Source organism: Podarcis gaigeae, assembly GCF_964106915.1.
Source record: "Podarcis gaigeae genome assembly, chromosome: 11".
Classification (NCBI taxonomy): domain Eukaryota; kingdom Metazoa; phylum Chordata; class Lepidosauria; order Squamata; family Lacertidae; genus Podarcis; species Podarcis gaigeae.
The window spans coordinates 30,129,722-30,149,193 of record NC_139687.1 but is presented as its reverse complement, the minus strand read 5'-3'; the positions used below and the strand labels follow the sequence as shown (position 1 = coordinate 30,149,193).

The 19,472-nt window shown below is 41.3% G+C and overlaps 1 protein-coding gene and 1 long non-coding RNA gene across 5 annotated transcripts in view; one reads left to right on the top strand and one right to left on the bottom strand.

The window, feature by feature from the left end:
- The window catches only part of ADGRV1 (adhesion G protein-coupled receptor V1), a 232,105-nt gene that overhangs the window by 172,716 nt on the left and 39,917 nt on the right, over positions 1–19,472 (top strand). For all 4 annotated transcript variants that reach the window (XM_083703064.1, XM_083703065.1, XM_083703067.1 and 1 more), the window contains one exon: positions 1,461–1,639. In XM_083703064.1, coding sequence (XP_083559190.1) covers positions 1,461–1,639 — 179 coding nt within the window. The remainder of the gene's footprint in view (positions 1–1,460; positions 1,640–19,472) is intronic.
- Positions 7,008–12,802, bottom strand: LOC310827400. Its single transcript, XR_014556347.1, has 3 exons — positions 12,653–12,802; positions 7,988–8,098; positions 7,008–7,313 (listed from the first exon to the last, which is right to left on the bottom strand). It is a non-coding gene; the product is annotated as an uncharacterized lncRNA (long non-coding RNA).

Genomic DNA, 19,472 nt, shown 5'->3' with positions numbered 1-19,472 from the left:
CATGACCTGGAGACAATGCTTTTATTAAGGCATGTAAAATGACACGAGTACTTCTTTTTACAGGCACATAGCACTACTGATGGGTTTTTTTTTTGGTGTGATAATGATGCTTAATTTTTTGAATAGCCTTCTCCTTATACATACAGTGGACGTGGGTGGCGCTGTGGGTAAAAGCCTCAGCACCTAGGACTTGCCGATCAAAAGGTCGGTGGTTCGAATCCCCGCGGCGGGGAGCGCTCCCGTCGCTCGGTCCCAGCACCTGCCAACCTAGCAGTTCGAAAGCATCCCCGGGTGTGGTGCAAGTAGATAAATAGGGACCACTTACTAGCGGGAAGGTGAACGGCGTTCTGTGTGCTGCGCTGGCTCGCCAGATGCAGCTTGTCACGCTGGCCACGTGACCCGGAAGTATCTGCGGACAGCGCTGCCTCCCGGCCTCTAGAGTGAGATTTTTGTAGAGTGAGAGCGCACAGCCCTAGAGTCTGTCAAGAGTGGCCCGTTCGGGCAGGGGTACCTTTACCTTTACCCTTTTTATGCATACAGTGTTCCAAGACAATTTACAAACATAACCTTGAAAACAGCTAAAATATTTTTTAAAACAGTACAAAAGCCACCTATTATAGGTTTAAAAACGAAACAGAGTGAACATCTGGATCCCTTTACATCCAGCTGAAAAGGCTTGTTGAAACAAAAATGTCTTCAGTTCTTGATTGACCTCCAGTGTTTTGATTAGGGACAAAGCCTGGTTGCTGCCTGCCTATAGAAAAACTGCTTCTGCCATGAACCCCCATGTTCAATTTCTTAGCACCTCTGCGAGGTGGATTTTATGAGACCGGAAGGTAGGGAAGATTTCCTCTCCCTGCTGCCTGCCTCTGTTTGCACCGTTGTGTCTATTAACTGTTTTGAAAGGAAATAAGGAGAGGGCAGAATGTGTTTGGGGTGTTTGGAGATGGAAGAGTGGCCTTCTCTTGGATTGGAAAATATTTTTTTTCATCTTTTTCAGTTGGATAATTAATGTTTCTGAGGTGAGTTTTAGAGAGTTTGCCCTTAGTACATGTGTCTTTACGGTGAAATTGTATATTCTCTTTAAATTAAAGCTATTGAAATGGGATTTTACTAGGATGCTATTCATTTATTAATGAGAAGAGTATGAGCTGTTTGTGGCTGGACACTATAATATTACAATATTTGATGTCAGCATTTGAAACTTGTACAAAATAGATCCTTTGTCTGCAGACGAATTTGTTGCTGTTTGTCTCTGTTTCTTTATCTCTTGTGTGCTGATTGAAAACTTGAATTGCCATCCTGAAAACCCTTCAATATATATTATTTGTTTCAGCATATTCAAAAATGTGGCTGAGTTTTTGCAGTAAACCAGTGCATATTTATGAGTATTTTATTTTGCACAATAATTAGTGGTTCATATCAAACCTATTGATCCAGGACTCTCCATTATTCCCTAGGCTGTTAATTTCTGGTATGTCCTGGTGATGAATGATGAGCACACAGAAAGGCGCTATCTAATGTTTTTCCTTCTGGGTTGGGGTCTTCCGGCTTTTGTGGTGATTCTACTTTTAATCATCCTTCGAGGAATCTATCATCACAGCTTGTCGCAGATCTATGGCCTGGTCTACAATGATCTGTAAGTATATATGAAATTTACTCAAAACAAGAATTGAATGGATGTTTGTTCATTTCCCCTATCTTATAGGCTATACACACTTAATGGGTTGTTTGTGTGCTGCTGATTTTTAAACTGTCCATTCCATTTAGCCAACTTTATTGAAGGTACTTTTCATGAAATAGTAAGTTTCAGGCAGGACATGAGCTGAAATCCACAACTTTTGACAACATATTATGCCCCTCTCTACCAGACTACCACAATGTAAAGTTATTATGTAAAACTCAGGAAAGGGTTAGTAAGATTAGTGAAGCATAAACTTGCCTCAGTATGTTCCAACATTCTTTCTCACTTTCTGCTCTTCTGCAAGTGGTTTATTTTGCACAAGTCTTCCATCCACTTTGTCCTCTACTGAAATACCGTATTGTCCCAAATATAAGACGCACCTGCAAATAAGCCGCATCTTTAAAATTCAAGGCTTATTTGCGGTTGCGGCCTGCCTCCTGGCTCTGCCGCCCTGAATAGGGGCGGCTGGTGCTGGCGCTTAGCACCCTGCTCCCCAAGCCGGTACCGGCGCTCGGTTCTGAGTGCATTGCGCACCCGCCTCCTGACACAACTGCCTCCCGGCACTACCTTCCCAAGCTGGCGCTGGGGGAGGCTTGGGAGCGGCTGCTTCCGGGGGAGGGAGCTGTACCGTTTTGCCAGTGGCCTTTCCTCACTGCTCGGGCAGCCTTGGGAGTCGCGGGTGGGTGGCACGCCATTGTCCGGCACCCCTGATGGCCCTGCTGGGCAGCTGTTTCAGCAGTGATACTGTAAGGTGGCAAATATAAGCCACACTTTAACTTTTCACAATCAGAATCTGGGGGGAAAGTGCGGCTTATATTCGGGCCAATACGGTACGTGTATATTTTTTCCACATAGTGCACAACAGGTCCACATATCAATCGTCAACAGATACTTACAAATAATTTTCCTTCTCTCTGTGTTCACTTTCAAAGTTAATTAATTTCCACAGGGGTGGTCCTGTTTAATACAGTGGTATCTTGGTTCTCAAATTTAATCCATTCCCGAAGTCCGTTCCAAAACCAAAGCATTCCAAAAACCTAGACGCACCTTCCCATAGAAAGTAATGCAAAATGGATTAATCCATTCTAGACTTTTAAAAACAACCCCTAAAACAGCAATTTAACATGAATTTTACTATCTAACAAGACCATTGATCCATAAAACGAAAGTAATAAACAATGTGCTACAGGCACACAATCAGTCAACCAGTAGCTGAACTAGGTTCCACAAAACCCAGTCACAAAAACAAAACAAGAGAGAGCCACAAAAACACAAAATAAATAGCAAAAACAGACCGCAGCGTAACACTCAAAATGGAAATGTGGCACTCAAATCCGAAGTGTGGCACTCAAATTGGAACTGTAACACTCAAAACGGAGCATGTTTGGCTTCTGAAAAAAGCTTGCTTACTTCTGGGTTTGCAGTGTTTGGGTTCCAAGTTGTTTGAGTATGAAGGCATTTGAGAACCAAGGTACCACTGTATATTGCAGCAAAACCAACAACAATATTTTGCAAAGTTAATGAAGTGGCTAATAGTGCATCACAAAGCTATCTGTGGCCGAAGTTTTAATCATCTTTACTCATACGTAAGTTCCTCCAAGTTTACTCTCAGAGAATTGGGTCTAAGAAAGCAGCTTGTATCGTTAACTTGATTTCACAATTCAGTATATACTTGTCATCCTGTCTCCATTCTGCCAGTCAGGCATCAGGGAGGGACAGTTTTAATATTTTACTTGTGACATAGGTCAGCCTTTACTAACCTTGATTCTTATATAACATAACAGGAATTACAGTGTTTACTCTGCAGCAGTGTGTCTTCTGGGCTTGTTTAGCAAGAGGAACACAACTGAGCAGGCTGAATTATCATAACCTCATCTCGGAATAGTAAGATACTTTAGGTTGGGGTGGGGAGGGAGCCCTACCTGCAAAGAAACAGTTAGGAGCTCATTTAAGGCTTCCGATTGTTCATTTGTAGCCATATCTACACCTGTCCTGCACCTGATGACAGATGTGGGGCAGGAAAGCATGGTTTGTGGAGAACGGCCTGGAAGGCCAAATTTGGACCTGTGCCAGGCCTAAGTAGGCTTGTGGGCTAGACATTTCCCATCACTGTTTTAGAATAATACCAACAGCTTTGCAATATTCTCCAATAAAAACATTTAATGCCATATTTAAACTGCACTGGATACTTAGAAATGCATATCCCCTGACACTTGCTATTTGCAAAACTATATGCCCCTGTTGTTGCACTATAAGCAGCATACATTGATACAAACTGCATTAATTAGGTCTATTTTTTAATGCATTTTCCATTTTTCTATTTACACATCATACATTTTCCATCATACAAAATTTCTCTACAGACTTCCCAATACAACACTCTGTGGCATTCTAGAAATACCTTACTTTCCTGCATATCCATTAATTTCCCCACACTATTTTTCTCCTTTCATTTCCTTCATTGTTGTTACCTGTTGCTCATGAAATTACCCCTACTTGTAGGTAAGTATCAGTATCATAACTTTTTAAATATTCTCCAAGGCTTTCCCACTCACCCCTTATCTGTTTCTCATCCAGGTTCCTTATTTTGGCCATCATGTTTGCAAATTTTATCAGTTTGTATAGCCATTGTTCTTTCTTGGGATCCCTCTTTCTTTCCAGTTTCTAGAATACACTATTCTGGCCACTGCTGTTGCATGAAGAAATAGGTTGTGTATCTTCTTTGGTATCTCATCACCAGTTATTGCGAATAAGAAGGCTTCAGGTTTTCTGGGGAATGTAAACTTGAAAATATTTTTTAGCTCATCGTAGAGCATCTCCCAATAATCTTTGGCATGTTTACAGAACCGCTACATTTGTATAAAAGATCCCTCCACCTCTGAACACTTCCAGCCCAATTAGGACCCTCTCTTATACATTTTGACAAGTTAACTGGCCATCAAGTACAACCTTTAGACAGAGAATCTTTTGCATGCTGTCCTTTATCAAGTAGCAAGCCGAAAAGTTCATAGTTTGGTTCCATAGCTTTTCCCATCCTGAAATTTCAATGTTATGTCCAATGTCTATTGCCCATTGTGTCACCATGGCCTTTGACCATTTCATCTTCGTCTCCCATTCTAATATATATATATATATATATATTGAATATTATGTTTTTGTTATTTCCTAATACTCTCAAGGTGGATGTGGGTGGTGCTGTGGGTTAAACCACAGAGCCTAGGACTTGCCAATCAGAAGGTTGGCTGTTCGAATCCCCACGACGGGGTGAGCTCCTGTTGCTCAGTCCCAGCTCCTGCCAACCTAGCAGTTCGAAAGCACGTCAAAGTGCAAGTAGATAAATAGGTACCGCTGTGGTGGGAAGGTAAACGACGTTTCTGTGCACTACTCTGGTTCGCCAGAAGCAGCTTAGTCATGCTGGCCACATGACCCAGAAGCTGTACACTGGCCCCCTCAGCCAATAAAGCGAGATGAGCGCCGCAACCCCAGAGTCGGCCACGACTGGACCTAATGGTCAGGGGTACCTTTACCTTTAATACTCTCAATAATGCAATATTGGGTATTGCATTAATTAGATCTATATTTAGGCCTCAGCTATGGAGCTTTGAAGAGATCTTATGAAGCAAAAGGGAATGATTTGGCTTTTTGTGACTTCCACAATTAGTTGTGGACAGGTTTTTAAAAAATTAAAAATTAAGATAACATGCACATTTATTTTTAGACAGATTGCAAGCTGCCAACAGCTCTTACTTTCAAAACCAGATAAACTTAATAAAACCACAAGCAGTCTGTTAAGCTGGGACTGGAACCTAAGCAAATGGGTCATTTATAGGGGAAGCCCTTTTTTCACTTGTCAAGGAAGCCCCCTGGGAAAACTTGAAAACAGTTTGCCACAATGACATTTCATGTTAGACGTTTTAAGCTTGCAGTCATCTCTGTTTACCGCAAGCAAGTAAAGGTTTACTGTAAGCCAGCAAACATTGTTCATGTTCAACTAACAAACAACATGCAAGATAGCTAATCTCATATGTTGTCTGAAAAGTATTATTATGTTGCAGATTAGTTATTTATCTCCACATGTAGTCATATTAGACTACTCCCTTTTCATGGAAAACAGTCTTAAAACCAAAAGAAGAGCTCTGCTGGATCAGGCCAAAGGCTGATCTGGTGCCACAAAATGTTCTCACAGTAGTCAATGACATGTCTATGGGAAGCCCACAATCAGGACTTGAATGCACCCTTCAAGTTTTAAGCAAGCTTTAAAAACCCATCTGTTCTAGCTTTTTTATAGATGGCTTTATGATTCTGATGTTGAAATTTTTTAAACCTTCCAGCTGAGCTATAATAATAAGGCTTTATTTGCTGCCAGTGTGTTGTGTTTTTAAATAGCTGCTTTGATTTTATTCTTTCTATTTTTTATTATTGTTCTGTAATGTAGATTTTGTAAGTCCCTCGTGAGGGCATTTTCCCGGAAAAGCAACCTAAAAATACTTAGATAAGTAAACAAAATGATCTGTTGAATATCTTCCCACCTTGTGGCCTGACACATACAGGCGGTGTTTGGCCTGGTATTTGAAATCTCTAGATTTTCTGTCCTGGGGGACATCAGCATCCACGCCAAAGCCTCATTTTGGCTGGAGTGACTCAAAACATCATGGGCACCATGAAAGCTATGCATAATTTTTAAAAATGTATGTTTAATGTATAAACATAGTTATGGTCCAATATATTTAACTGGAGTGTTATTCAACTAGTTATACTCAGATTGGACCTATTGGAATTAATGGTTATGTTCTTTAATACCAATGGATCCACTCTGCATAAAACTTACTTGAATACTACTGCTGGGAATACTACAAGGGAAGAGAGGGAACAATTCTGCACTGGACATAGTGAGAGGGTTTATAGATGAGGGAAATGTCTAAAACTGGAACCTTGTGATAAAGAGACATGTGGGACATCCTAACTTTAGGAGCACTTGCGCTTTTGCATGCAGAAGATCTCCATGTCAATCTGGCATTTTCAGGTATATGACTATGAAAGACTCCTGTGTGGGATGCTGCCAGCCAGTGTAGGAAATACTGAGTTGGATGGACCAACAGTGTCTCAGAATGCAACATGCTCCCCCATACAGTCCCCTCATTCTTGAAGATTAAGCAGTTGGGAATATGCTGGAGTGCAGATGGCAGAAGACTTGGGTCAAATCCAACCAAACATGGCTTAGAGCCTGTTTGAGAACATGCTCTGTGGCAGTATTGGCAGCAAAGAAATCCTATTTCACTGCCAACATTGCATCTGCAGAATGCTATCTGGCAATGTTGTTCCAGTTTGTTAGAAGAACTGCATAGCCTCGTATTAATAACCTGCGAAACTATCAAAGGCGTGCTGGGACTTATTTGTGAAGCATTTTAAGGATTTTCAGTTGCTTCCGTCTGCTGAGATGCCATATTGCAGGGCTTGCCAGAGTTTTGGAACCGGTGGGCACACTTTGAAATCTGAGCACCAGCCACACTGCCCCTTACCTTGTGTTGAATAGAACTTATGTGGATACGACCTAGAAAACTTCCATCTTTACATCTGTCATAATGTGCCACCATTGATGGAGTTGCAGCCTCAATCTGTTTTGCACCGGCTGCAAAAATGGAGCAAAGTTAGAGACAGGTGTAAGGCGCGAAAACAGAAATGCTTTCAGGGTATTTGCAGGGATGCAATGAAACTTTACTGCCCAAAGATGGAGGTGAAGAAAAAGAGGGTCTGGCAGGAATGGAGCAAATTCTACCCCAATATAATTTGTGTGCATACTGTCCCTGACATTTCCTGTCATTAATCCCTAATGAATGGGATTAAGTGTCACACAATTGCAACTTGCCAGAAGAAACCATTCTCTCTCTCCTTCTCCTACACACTGTTGGTGTTCTCTCAGTCCCATGAAAGCCAATTTTGGGGGCAAGTGGAGAGGTGGGGGGGGGGGAGAAGGCCTGAAGCAAAAGCCCTCACATACAGGGCTTGTGCTAACTTGATTAGTTAGATGAATCCAGTCCCCCACCCCATTTTTCAAACTGCATGTTATCAGCTTTCTGACTGTGTTATTTTCCCCCCAACTGCATACTAAAAAAAGCACAACCTGATGGGGTTTTTTGTATCTTGGTACCAGGAAGAACATTAAAGTGGGTAATAATGGCTCAGTCACGACTCAAATTGTTAAGACTTTAATTAGATAAAGGCAACAGCTTGAACTTCAAAAAGCAGCTTTCAATCATTTTGAAAGGCTCCACTTGTGTGACATTTTAAGTGACGGGCACTTACTTGATTAACCTGTGTGTTCATCAGTTGTCAATCAGAGGGTCATACCCTTGTATGTTCTTTTGGGCATTATCCCCAAATAGAAATCCTTTAACATAAAAGCCATCCTGTAACCTATATATATATAGAGAGAGAGAGTCAATCTTTTATTCAATCACCAATTACAGAAGTTTAGAGACATCAATGAAATTAGCAAGCAATATCTCACCCCCACCCTGTTGCATTAAGGGGATTCATTGTTAAGGCCTAAGGTATAATCCATAGAACATTGTTTATCCGATTTAAAAGTGAAATATGTAAGATTTTTTGCTGACACATTTTTTCCCTTTAAATTGCTGTTGGAGCAACTGGTACTCACCCTGTTAAAGGACTACAAGCTGAAAATGAATATCTGCTCCCCCGGGGCTCCGGGGTAGGGAGGCAGAGGTTGCCACATGGTGCAATCTCAGCTGGAAAGGGAGAATCACCAACTTATTGCATGGTGAGGGGAGGGAAAGACTGCTTGCAGTTGCCCTCCACCTGTTCATGCTTGACCCTCTATATGCTTGCCCGCACTCCAGTTGGGGCATGGGCACAGGGTGTGTGTGCCCTGGTCACCCCTGGTGTATTTAGGAGGGCGACCTGGAGCAGGCTGCCCTCTTGGTTGACAGATGGCAGATTTACCACCTACCCCAGACTGTTAGGGGCCTGCTCAGTGGGGAAGTGAGCAAGTTGGCGTGAGGACCTTGTTATGGTTTATTGGTTGCTATATTCATGCCCAAGGAGGAATCTTCTTCTGCATATACTAAGGTGACATGTGCATAGAACTGCGTATGTTTTTGAAATATAACATACAAAAATGCATTTTAGCTTTGGGTTTATGGGCTCTCCATGCAGTCAGGAATACCAGTTGCTCAGGACTTCTAGTCATGTAAGAGTCTACGTGTGTATGCCTACATGTGTAGGCTTTGTTTTTCAGATATTATACTGAATGCACAATGACAAGGTTGATCTATGCGACATGAGGAGCAGAACGTGTGCTTCTGCTCCCCTCTCCACATGCTTAATCTATACGTGGGGATGGTCGTTTGTTTGTAAAGGGCTCTCATTTCATGAAGAGCACTGCTTAAACCTTTTGTGCATGTGATTATACAGCTGCTGGCTTTGAGTGCCCAGTCTCAATATTCACATGTAGAATCCCATTTAGTATTCCAACCCAGAGAAGGACGTCTGGGGAAAATGGTGCCCAGTAGTATAGCTGAGCATTACCAGCTGCACAAATTTGTACAATGAAGCAGTTACTTGCAAATTATAGTGACATCAGAAGGGCTACTGTGACAATGCTGTGACACTGCTAATAGCACTTTAAAATGTCTTCTGCTTTCCCCCTTCAATGAAGACCCTCAAGGTAGCTAACAAAATATAAAAGCCAACATAAAGACATATAACACCATCACTGAAACAACTATATCTATATCAAGAATTGGCCATGATGTGCCAACACAACAAATTGTTCATCACTATGACCAGGTGTGGGACACGGGTGGCGCTGTGGGTTAAACCACCCTGCTCCTGCCAACCTAGCAGTTCGAAAGCATGTCAAAGTGCGAGTAGATAAATAGGTACCACTCCGGCGGGAAGGTAAACGGCATTTCCGTGCGCTGCTCTGGTTCGCCAGAAGCGGCTTAGTCATGCTGGCCACATGACCTGGAAGCTGTACACCGGCTCGCTCGGCCAATAAAGCGAGATGAGCGCCGCAACCCCAGAGTCGGCCACGACTGGACCTAATGGTCAGGGGTCCCTTTTTACCTTTACCTTTATTTATGACCATGTGTGGCAAAACAGCGGAGCACAACTGTGTTAGGTAGCACAGAAACTGAAGAAGTGGAGGAAAGAGAGAGCAGCTACAAGTGATTTACATGCCTTTCTAAAGGCCTTTTAGCTACTACAGTTATACTTTTCTGCAGTAGGCAGGTGCAATAGAAATGCAGGCGACAGGCAGAGCTGAGTTCCTCTACCCATTTGTCTTGTATAAGATAGTGCTGGAGATACATTGATTCTATTCTGTAGACAGTGTTGCTAAGTACTACTTTCATTGTGGGAATAAATCCTTTGTTCATTGCGAGCATGGGGCTACAGTGAAAAAAAAATCCTGTAGTATTTCTCCTGAGAGCTTTTTATAACTTTGCAAATATTTACCACCATCAAGGCAAGGGGAAAAAAGAGGAACCTCCCTTCCTAAAAAAACAACCCCAAACAAACCCAGGCAATAATCAGTGAGTTGTGCCTCAAAAATGTTTAAAATAGAAATGCTACCTTGTTACAGAAATACTATGTTGACGTCTACATGAGGAAAGAAGTGTGTTTTTGCTGATTGAAACTGTAGCCATTTTTAGATTGTGAAGAAGAAAAATTTAGCATTTAATTTTAGAACGGTTGCAGCATTCAGTATTTCTGGATGAGTGGAACACCCATGCATGATGCAATGATTCCATATCTGGCACAAGCTTCCTGCAAGCAAATCCTAGGTACTTGAGTGGGTGGACATCTACACCTGCATTCATCTTAACTGACCACAGTGGGGCTCTGACTTGGATGGAACTCTCAGTGTGTAAAATGTTAGATGTGGAGCTGGAAAAGATGTGCATTTAGCTGTGTGATCGCTGCACACACAAAGATGTTCAAATGTTAGATGATACGTGGTGATTTTAACTTCCAGGGGGAACTTCCAGTTATTAGTCTGTTGCACCAAAAACAAGTCTTGTGACACCTGAAACACTGCCAAAGACTAGGTGTGGTAGCAATATCGTACTTCTGGGACAGAATACTATATACTTTTTCCCCCCTGCAAATGATTGTGTACCTTCCCCCACCCGCAGTGTATGCATGTTAAATCAGACAGATACTCAGAAATATTTCCAGTGTGTCTCTTTATGTGTGTGAGAGAGATGTTTGCCCAGCCCAGCATTCCAGTTCTTAGAATGATATCAAAACCTGAACATTTTATAGCTGACAAAAATAGAAAGCATTGAGTAGGCTGATCACGCATTCATTTAATAACAATAGGTGATACCCAGGTCATAATCAAAGTAGATTCCATTGAATTTAAGGGACTTATGCTACTTATGACCATTGATTTCAGTGGATCTACTCTGAGTAGGGTTAATGTTGACTATCACTCAGCTGTTGTAATTTAGAGACTAGCAGTACCAACCACAAACATACTCAGAATCTCATCAGGAGTGATTTTTCAGTTTTGCCCACTTGCAACATTAAACTCTGTGGGTGGTATTTAGCTAGGTTTTACTCCAAGTAATCCCATTGATATTAACAAAGATGACAAAGCTAGGTCTATTAATTTCAGTAGATTTACTCTAAGTAAAATTTAGCTTAGTTTTGCCTTACAAATGTATTTGATTATTTTTTAAATCCTATTTTTCTGTATAAAAGACAAATAAAACAAGTCTAAACTGCTTTAATCAATAAAGTTAGATGGAACAGATTTACATTATCATTCTTAAAGGACATTTTTGTCCTTTAACCTGTCACCTGTCCTACAAGACTCACTTGATATTTGTCCTCATTTACTGGAGCTCAGGCAGGACAGCTTATACGTTGTTTTCTTATCCTTTCTTTGCATATCCTGAACATGAAAACTCACATATTCTTGATTCATGCAAAATAGTCAAGATAACATTTGGCATCACATTTTCTTGTGGTGGGAAAAGAATAGTTCTGATATACCCTAAACACTGTTTCTTCACATTTGATTTAGCTTTTGGGACAACACAGATACTTCCCAGTCATTCTCAACATTACACCACACAGTGGTTTGACTTATTCAGCTATTCAACTTTATATCTATCATCGCTGAACTTGTTCCTTTTATGTTGAAACTTCTGAAATGTGACTTCAGCCTACAGCGTTCAGAACAGTTTGATAAATCAAACTTGTAAATATATTAAAATGTATAGAGACACAAATAATTTGAGTGGTGACCTGCTAGCTGTAGAAGTCTTTTCTCAGTGAAACAGAAAACAGCTGATGCTGAAACTAGGGGTGTCACAAACCCACCTCCCTGTCCTTCATGAAGCAGTTTTTCAAGAGTTCCAAAAGAGAGATAAAGGGTGAGTGAATGTACTTTTAATTGAATGAATGCATAGTTAGTAGTTTCAAAGCACATTAACAAAAACCAGGCCACTTCACCTGATATATGGAGTGAAAAGTGCAAGGTATCAGTGCATTGCAAACAAAGGAGGAAGCCAACTTCAGAAATAAATGCAGTGAATACTAAACCACATTTGCAGCTTTACAACTCTTCAAAAAGCATCGAAATAGGTGCAGTTCCAAAAAGAAGACGACTCCCTGCTCAGTTCCTCTTAAACATAATTCTACAATCCGGTAGAATCAAATCAAAATTTGTAATACAACCTACAGAGATCTTAAAGGATGAGCTGAAACACACAAACAACAAAAGCGAAAGAGCAAAAATCACTGTTAATGGGAGGCATGTTATGTTGAGTTGTTTGTTTGTTTGTTTGTTTGTTTGTTTGTTGTTCTCCACTGTAATATGAATCCAAAATATTATTTGTTTCAAGAAAATGCCAATTCAAAATAAACTGTGTTGCCGGCAATTGCAACAAGTCCAAAAGTTTCAGTATGTCATTGTGTAAATAGAGTCATACACACCACAGCTGTTTTTAAACTTGGGACACGTGAACAGTTGATATGGCTCATCTGAGAACTGTTTACTTTTAAAGTTGCTTGCACTCAGAGCAGAATGCATTGAAGAGAAAATTCCCTGTTGATGTTGCATTGGCAGTTAAGGGGATTTCTGGTGAAGTCAGGTACACTGCATGAAAGAGAAACCAAAACAAGAGCTCTGTAAATAGTAATAAAGGGAAAGTCCAGCATATGTGCAAAAGGAAGGGTGTAACTTTAGTTTTTGTTTTAGTTTTCTTCTGTTCCACAACTAAATATGCCCTTTGGTTGCCTTATCAACTGATTTGAAAAGTTATCACATGCTGTTGAATTTTACATTCCAACTATGAAGTTGTTGTACCTTTATGATCAAACATGCCAGCCAAAGGGGCCTGTATTCAGTCCCTAAAGCTTCCATGTGGTACAGCTGTACTCAATCAGAAGCCGCGTAAGCCGCGTCAGACGTTCAGGTTCCAAAGAACGTTCACAAACCGGAACACTCACTTCCTGGTTTGCTGCATTTGGGAGCCAAAATGTTTGAGTCGCAAGGCATTCGAGAACCAAGGGACGACTGTATTTAATAGTTAAATGTGTTTTTTTATATTTAGTGATTGTTTATAAGTTGTGTACTTGTGGTATTTTTGATTTTTTTAATATTTAAAATAATAAAAAGGAAGAGGGTGGGGCTAGCTTTGCTTTCCTGGGAAACCTGGGGTGATATGCAATGTAATCTGTGTTAAAATCACTTGGCAGTATACTTGTTCCAGAGGTGAAATGTTTCGTTTTGTACTGCAAGAGAATGCATAAGCAAGTTGTTGGTAATTTTGGGATCATCCACTCTTCTGTTTGTCCTGTGATTCCTAGGCATGGGTTTGGGAGGTTTTTGTTCTGTCCTGCCACTTTCCTTGGGAAAGCCTGTGGTTTACTGCTGAATCAGACAAAGCATCAGTTGGGTTTTCTGTGAATTGACATTTGTTCAGTAAACAGTGGGCTTTCCCCAGGGAAAGCAGCAGAAATCTGCTAGAAATCACGGGACAAACAGAAGATATCAAGGGGCAAAGGAAAACGTGGCTGAGCCCTTTGTTGTGTGATCCATTGCACAATGAGTTTCTGCTAGTGCATCTATTGCATTGGAGGTCCCCTGTTGTGCAACATTAAAACTCACTCGTGTACTGGTGCAAGAGCCCTTGCACTAGCAGACAGAGAGTACTGGATGCAGCCTTTGGGGTTTTCATAACTAGTGGTATGTGCTTTGATGGAGGCTAGGGCAAGCACACACAGTCTGCTCATACGAAGCTACATTGACTGAGCATGGGGAGTGGGATCATTCCTGCTCACTTTGCCCCAATCTTCTGAGTATGCTGGAGTTGGGTTGAGGCCTCAAGCACAATGCCACTCTATCCCTCCCATGTTTTCAGCCAACATTGTTTTATTATGTGAATGGGGTTTCAGGCACCATGAAAATGTTTAGAAAGAAAGGTATATACTGGAAAACAGGAGCTATTGGCTGGCTTGGAAGTTACATCACAAAATACAATCCACTAGGTCCCTGTGACACTACTGCATAATCTTTCCCACAGAAAACTGTGCTTGTGGGTGGGTGTGGGGAGAGAAAACCCTCAAGTAACCATAGTAAACAGACCGATCCCTGGGAAATTGTGATTTATTTGGAACCGAGGCAGTATCATCTGAGCAGATGTATGATGTCTGTGCTGCCCTCCTGAAAGAAAGTTAGTGTCTGGGAAGACTCTGACTATGAATGCAGCAGAATAGCTATGGGGCAATTAATCTACACTAGGTGATCTTTAGCACCCATAAAAGTTGGTCGACTAAAAGATAGCTCCCTGTTTTATTCTGTGGGAGTTACGTAGCAACAAATGCCTATAGCAATCTCATTAGTGTTTTCTTTGTAGCACAGAGAGTTGACGAGACTCACAGTCTGCCATGCTTTAGATGTAAGCAGCCACAACTGTCTGTCCCCTCCCCCCTTCCTTCCAGAGAACAAACAAGCTAACATGATCTGAGCCAGTGGTAACCTCAAGCATTTGTCTTAATGTTTGCTCAGCAACAGCATGCAGCAGCACCGGTAGCCAATAGGAAGGTTTTGTACTGCTGCCTTTACATACTTCAGCATGTGTCTGCTGTTTCCTGTTCATCAGCTGGGAACACCAGATGCAGTTCTTTTGATAAGAGGTACTTGGGTTCAGAATCTCTGCTCAGGTCTTTCAAATGTAGATTTAGGGCTATTTGCAGACTAAATCCACTCAGAGATACTGCCTTAGTGCTTTCTCCTAAAAAGTAAATAACTGTGAACAACGTTATACACACACTCTCAAATTGTAATACCATTGTTTACAAACTGAACTGGCCAAAACCAGATAACTCTTCTGATGCATTCATCGCACTCTGTGCATCTCTCCACATCATTCTGTGGGCAGCAAAAGAAGCCACAGGGACAAAATGAGTATACATGCAAAGAGCACACAGTCATTTTAAAAGCAGTCACCATGCATAAAGCGGCAGCAGAATCCAGTGAGAGGTCTGTTGTGCAGTGTAAGAGACAATATGCAATTCACACTGCAGGAAGGAAAGAATGAGCCCACACTTGAATTGGTTTGTCCTGGCCAAAGACATTGACGCACAGAGAGTTCATGCTTAGGACAAGAGGATCAGCCAAAGGAGAATTATTATAGGCGGGCCCTTTGGCTGATTGACATCCGATGTCCCTTTAAATGTGCTGTGGAAGAGTGGATTCTTGGCTCGTTTTTGTTTTTATTTTTGTTATGTATTTTGTGTTGTTTTTTATTTGTAATTTTTTGTTGTGAACCACCCTGAGTTCTATGGGTATAGGGCGGTATACAAAGTTAAATAGTAGTAATAGTAATGATAGTAATAGTAATAATGTCTGAGGCGTCTCCCCTTTTTGACTGCAACAGTGCATGTCCACCTGGTTCTTAAAAATTGCACTAAAAATTGCTATATTAATATTTAACCCATTTTAAGCTACTGTAGGGGACCTAGCAAGTCACAGAGCTCAGTTCCCTGAATCAATGTACTGGGGAAAGAGTAAGGTGCCAGATAAGGAGGACACTCATTGACCGCTGCAGGAGGCTTGGGTCATATCCACACCATGCATTTAAAGGTCTCATATCCCACTTCAACAGTTATAGCTCCAGGCCCAAGAATCCTGGGAACTGTGGTTTGTTAAGATTCTCCTAACACAGCTCAGCACCTGTAACAGACTGCAATTCCAAAGATACTTTGGGGGAAGCCATAGCTGTTTAAAGTGGTATGATATGGCTTTAAATGTATAGCGCAGATGAAGCCCAATGGACATACAGTGGTACGTCGGATTCGACTTCCAAAACATTTGGAAACCAAGGCGCAGCTTCCACTTGGCTGCAGGAAGCTCCTGCAGCCAATCGGAAGCTGCGTCGGACATTCAGGTTCCAAAGAACATTCGCAAACCGGAACACTCATTTCCGGGTTTGAGAGCCAAAATGTTCGACTTGCAAGTCATGCAGGAGCCAAGGTACGACTGTATGTTAATTAAAGCTAAGGCTGTGCTTGTTTATGCCAGAGGGAATTTGCTGACGACTCTCCACAGCAGTGTCAAATTAGATGTAAAACACACCAAGTTCCATGCACCCTCTTGTGTATATGTGCAGGAACTGGGTTGCAGTGGAAGCTATGTGTTCCCTGGGTTTCAACTGAGCACTGCTTACAAAAGAATTAGGGGTATGGAGAGTCAGGAGGTAAGCTCATTTTGCCAAGTCAGCATTTTCTGCCAATAGCCTATTTCAAAATGTTCCAATTAATTTCTCTGATAAGTCTTTACATGCACTCAGTAGAACAGAGCACATAATATCAAGCATTCAACAAGAAGGTGATTTAGAATTAAAAGGGAAACAGAGTAAGATCGGTATACTGGTGTTCCTTCCTACAGGTGGTATAAGAGCAAGAAGAGTACCCAGTAATTGTAGTATCCTCTACTTCAGAGGCTTTCAACTGGGGGGAAAAGGGCAGATCTTCATTTGGTAGAATTTCTTATGTAGGAAGCTATAGCTTGCCTCTCAGTTGTTTTCTGTTGATAGGCTCAACCTATTCTTTGACCTTTGTTGCTTCTATTTTAAACTCAAGCTGAATCTAGAATTTGATTGTGTGAACAGAGGAATGAGAATGAAGGGGAATGAGTCAATCCTAATCTAAAATCTTCCTTTAGAATTCACAGAAACAGGGATGCCATGTGTTTAAATGCCCAGCAACTCTCATTAGGTTCATTGAAATGAACGGGATCAGTACAAGGGGGCAGATCTAGGAAATTTGCAGGTTCCAATTTATAGAGTTAGCACAAAGTCTGTATGTTCCTTGTACATAATGTCATTTTAGAACTTCCATTGAGCCCTGTTCAGGCTAGAATTAGGAGCATAGGAAGGTGCTTTCAATCTGTTAGACACTAATAGTCATGCTTCCTCAGTTTTAATAGAGGTTTTGTCAGGTCTGAATTAAGACCTTTTGAGGCCCTAAGCACTTGAAAGCTTTTGGTGCCCCCATGTATATCTAATTCTATATATATAAAATAAAATTTTATTTTTCAAAATAAAACAAAACCTACAGTAAGATGGAAAATAATGTTTGTTTTTGTATACTTCCACTTTATTCCATGATACAAACAATTTCAGTACTATCTTACAGCTGAATCCTGTGCTTTTGTGCTTTAATTTAGACAGATTTTGTCACAGAATTTGTAAACTGAAAAGTGGAGTTGCTGGTCCATGGTAAATCCAGCAATGGAAAATTTCTGGGGTGCCCGACCCCCCCTTCCCCTTGATGCCCTAAGCACATGCTTATTTTGCTTAAGGGCTAACCCAGCCCTGGGTTTTGTGATTTCTCAATCTTGACAGTGAGAGTATAGTTTGTTTAAAGTTAGTTTTGCACTTGAACCATGGCTACGGTTTAGTTTTTGTAGGCTCTTTCTTTCTTTCTTTCTTTCTTTCTTTCTTTCTTTCTTTCTTACGTTTTTTATTTTATTTTTTTGATTTTTTTTAATAAAATTTTTATTACATTTTCACATTTTATACACACAAAACAAAAACAAAACATGTATAGTTTCATACTCTTACTTTCTTTACCCTCTTTCCCTGACTTCCCCCCACCCCCTCTTCATACATCCCAATTCCCATGATTAATTCAGCAAGTTCTTGTCTCTCATCCTTAACATATTATTGTTATTTTTAAAATTCTCTCATTTTACTTATCCACATTTTACTTATCCAGTTCTCTTATAAAGATTTAATCCTTTTTCTAAGGTCGACCTAATTTCCCTTCCACAAATCTCCCTTTATATATTAATTAGTTATATGTCATAATGGCCAAATACAGAAATCATAAAATTTTGAAATTCTATTCTCCCCTCCCTCCCTGCCCCGGTTTCCATCCCTTCCCAAGCAAATGTCACAAAAAACAGTTCCTAGCCCAGATTCCTCACATCCGAGGCCTTTAAGTCTCTGTCAGTCTTTCTCTGCCGATTTTGTTGGTATCCCTTTTTGTTGGTCCTCAGGTCTCGAAGGAGTTCTATCACAGTCACATCGAATTTTCTTCCGTCCCTGATGCTTAAAAGCAGTTGCTGCAAAGGGTCAGCTGATCTCCCATACTCAAAGAGGAAGTCCCAATCATATTTCTTTATTCTTTTAAATTCCAGTGTAGCAGGTACTCCAGGGGCTCCCTCCTTCATCTTTCTCATCTTTCGCAGATTTGTAATCCGAAGATCTTCTTCTTTATTTCCTGACAATATAAGCTTCTGTTTGATATTTTCCTGTACTTTCCCAACTCCTTCTTTCCTCACCACCGGTTCCACAGATGTCACTTCTGGTTCAGCTGCAGATTTTTTATCAGTCAAATCCTTTATACAATCAGCAGAGTTGTTTGTTTTAGAGTTCAAGGTCATAAGTTCTTTGTTCATAGCCGTACTCTGCTCTTGCAGGATTCCCACAAGAAAAAACATTTTTTCTATCTCTGCCAGTAATTTTCCCTCTGCAGCCATTGTAATGTCTCTAGTTCCCCCTAGGGGTATTCCAAATGTTTAATAGTCCTTTTCCAACAATCTGTTACTTTGTTGTTTATAACTACGTTGTTTCCAACCACCTCAATTCAAATGCAACACTTTTAATTCAGAGAGTTATTAAGTAACAAAGTTCTTAACTTTATCCACCCGTTTGACAGCTCCTTTGACAGCTGTCAAACTCCTTATTCTTTTTCCTCCAGCTCACACACAGGACGCTCCCGGGTTCGGGGGGGGGGGTTACACAAAAAGCTTCCAAAATTCCTCACTTTCTCTCCAGCACAAAGACTTCTTCTGTCAAATTCATGGAAGTATCTTTTATCTGACACCAAAAAAACCCCAGTAATCTCCACCTTAGTTCTCCAATCCTTGCTTTAGATCGTTTGTAGGTAGGGGGGGTGCGGACTTCCCTTTAGCACATCCCCCGGTTGTACCGAATTCAAAGGTATAAATTTTAAAGTCCAGATTCCGTTCTACTCACGGGTAATTTATTTTTCGAGTCCAAATTCTGGGGAAAAAGTCAGCGCTCTCCGGCCATGGCTCGCGGCTTCGCTCCACTGAAGTAGCGGTCTACTCTCAGCACCACGCCACTCTCCGTACCCTCTCCGGAGCCTTTAAAAAGGCTCTTCGTGGGTCGGGGAAGGCGCTTAAAGGTGCCCACCGAGTCACCAAGTCCGCAGGCTTCCGCGCCTGTGGTTTCTAAGGGTCCCCGCGTCGCCGTCGCGGTAGGACCCGTCCCCAGCGGAG